The 2986-nt window shown below is 42.7% G+C and overlaps 1 protein-coding gene across 1 annotated transcript in view; it reads left to right on the plus strand.

Moving 5' to 3' along the window:
- Nucleotides 1-2986, plus strand: part of Bloc1s6 (biogenesis of lysosomal organelles complex 1 subunit 6) — a 14753-nt gene that overhangs the window by 3703 nt on the left and 8064 nt on the right. Inside the window, exons 2-3 of the mRNA XM_005364383.3 lie at nt 588-729; nt 2090-2177. Of these exons, the coding sequence (XP_005364440.1) occupies nt 588-729; nt 2090-2177 (230 nt within the window). The remainder of the gene's footprint in view (nt 1-587; nt 730-2089; nt 2178-2986) is intronic.

Consider the following 2986-nt stretch of genomic DNA (forward strand, 5'->3'; position numbering starts at 1 on the left):
AGTGTGTTCCTGTGAAAGTCAGAGAAAGTTGTCAGGTTTCTCTCCTGCTGTGGTGGGTTTCAGGGTTGGATGTGGATGTCACGTGGTGAGCTGCCTCATCAGCCTCTAGTTATGTAATTTCTGCACGCTTTTCAAAGCATTGATGCATTAATTCAGTGACGGTTAACTCATCCTTCAATCTGACTCCTTGGCAAACACAGTCTAAATTTCACATAACGTAAAATTTGAATATGCTAATGTTTGTTTACTCTAGACTTTATTCTGTACTTGCAGCTTAAAATTACTATTTTTCCAGGTTTGGTGATACACAGCTCAGGGGGCTGAGGCAGGGGGATTGAGAGTTCTAGGCCAGCATGGAAACCTTGTTTCAAAACAAGAAAAGCTCAAAACAACACAGAAACCTTTTTTTGCCATGTTTAGTGAAAGCTCAGCAGGCACACATGTAAAAGAAGCCACTGCTGTATTGGGAGAGGTGTGCTTCCTTCACTCCTGTGTGGGCTCCCCCTCCTCCCTGGCTGAGCTCCCCCAGCCTCCCTGCAGTGCAGCAGCGTTAGAGCTTCCTACATTTGGTTTTCTCTTGAGCACAGGTTTGAGTGATGCATCTCCAGATGAAGGACTGATAGAGGACTTTGCTGTAGAGGACAGAGCTGTGGAGCAGCTGGTGGGAGGCCTGCTGTCCCACTACTTACCAGATCTGCAGAGGTCAAAGCAAGCCCTCCAGGAACTCACGTAAGCCAATGGAAAGCCAGCTGTGCTTCCTTTCCTTCTGTCACTTGGTAGTGGCATGTGACAGTGGTATGACAGTCTTATCTTTGGGAACATTGATCATTGCTCATTTCTGTGTTTTGAAGATGGGATTCATGGAGTAACTCATAATCTAAATGTAAAAGGTAAAGCAAATACTCCTAAAGAGTGTAGTTTCATTGTGGGAAACTTGGAGAATGAGTGCGTGTTTGAATAATCTATGCCTTTGAATAAATTGGTCTCCTCCATCTAAATCTAATGTGTGCTCAGGCTCATTGGAGTTTATTGTCCTTTTAAAAGCATAACAGCAGTGATGATCATCTTTTTCATGGATGATACTTGTCATTTGTGTCCTTTTTTCTTGTTTGATCTGGCCGATGGCTTTTATTGATACTAACGCTTTTTATTTTTATTGCTTACCCCTCCACTCCCCCTACTGTTTTCCAGTTGTGACCTCTTGTCTTTTGCTGTCCTGTCTTTGGCAAGCCGCTGGGTATTCTGCTCTCCACTCTGTGCTCCCTCTTCTGTCTTCCCCAGTCTGACGTGACCTGCTGGTACCCAGACTCAGGCCTGATGGTGACCATATGATTCCCCTCCAGTCTTGTTGCTAAGTCACTTTTCATCACTGCTCTTTATTTTTATAACAAATCACACTATATTTTCTCTTAGAATGTTCATTTAGGTGACCCTTCTGTGTCACTGAACCCTGGAATCATATTTGATCAAGAGAGGAGTAGGAAGGAAGTTAGCTTCCCTCCTTCATTTGAATCCAGATGTTAACAAAGCAGTTGTCTGGTCTGACCTTCTCGTGTGGATGAGAGTTAGGTCAAGAGCAGAAACGTGACTCTCCAAGGCCACACAGCTGTGAGGGAAAGGCCTCGAGTGCTTCCCAGTGCCCGCTCATCCCCCAGCTGCTCGGCTGCCCTGGAGGACGCTCTGTCCTTCGGCACTATATCTTCTCCAGTGCCACATCAGGAAGCTCTGCTTCTAATTGGCTTTGTGAGAATGCTCCAAGTTTTAGAGAAAATTGAGTTTTGTGATCAGAATGCTGTAAAAGAGAATGTTTGGGGGGAGAATGCAGAATGTTGTTACAGTAGTAAAATACTTAGAATAATGTTGTTATTTTAGTGAAGCCTGACTTTGTGACAGAAGTGAAGCATGCACTTAGCTGTCAGAATACATCTTTGAAATATGGTGTTGAGAGATTATTCTGAGTGTCTTAGAGAGGTACTGTATTGACAGCTGGGTTTCCAGCTTTGTGTGTTAGTTGGGATAAATGTGATTCCTTGTAATGAACCAATACTTAGAATGTAAAGTTTGCTTTGTCTGTGTGATTTTGTTTCAGACAGAACCAAGTTGTGTTGCTAGATACACTGGAACAAGAGATTTCAAAATTTAAAGAATGCCATTCTATGTTGGACATCAATGCTTTGGTAAGTTCTTGCTTGTAGCTGAATGAGATTTTATTTTAGAAAGGCTTTATACCTCTGCATTTTGGTGATCTTATCCTCCAACTTTCATGTGTAGAATTTCTTTTTCACAGGGACTCTTGGTTGCTTTATTAGATTCCCATGGTTTCTGGCTTTCACATGCTGAACATGTATTAGGTATTGAGCTTATTTGTCTGTCAAAAGATCTCACGAGATGATGACATGAAAACAGAGTGAGGGACACTTGAGACACGGTGTTTACCATTAAGGAAAGTGCAGTCCTTTTTGAAGGGTCAGTTATGTGGTTTCTTAATTAATATTTAATTATTAATATTTCTAATGCCATGGTGAGATGGACATGTTAATGATGAAGAATTGGGTAGTTGCATTTCACTAGATGCTCCTAGGAGAACAAAGGGCCTTAGCATAGGCAAGGTCATGTTGCTCCTGACCTTCCTGGACATTAGGAACCGCTTGCCGGCATGGCTTTGAAGGGTTCTTACACATCCAGAGCAGATTCTGTGTGACAAGGAGGATCAGATCGTTTCCCTGTGTAGCCACCAGTGTTCTCTAGCCCTGACGGCCTTGGTGCAGAGTGCAGTCTTTTCAGCCGCTGACTGACTTCTTGTGGAGGAGGTGAACATGGCTGCACTCACTCTTCTATTCCTTGGCGTTGGCGTCGTGATCAAATGGGTATTTGTTGACTGAGTGAAAGCTGAACAAATGAACAGAATTCTGGAATGGACAGAACTGAGTTTTTCACTAATTTTTCTCTTTGCCTAAGAGTGGATTTATTTTTTTTTTTATTATTT

This window comes from Microtus ochrogaster (genome assembly GCF_000317375.1).
Source record: "Microtus ochrogaster isolate Prairie Vole_2 chromosome 14 unlocalized genomic scaffold, MicOch1.0 chr14_random_1, whole genome shotgun sequence".
Lineage (NCBI taxonomy): Eukaryota > Metazoa > Chordata > Mammalia > Rodentia > Cricetidae > Microtus > Microtus ochrogaster.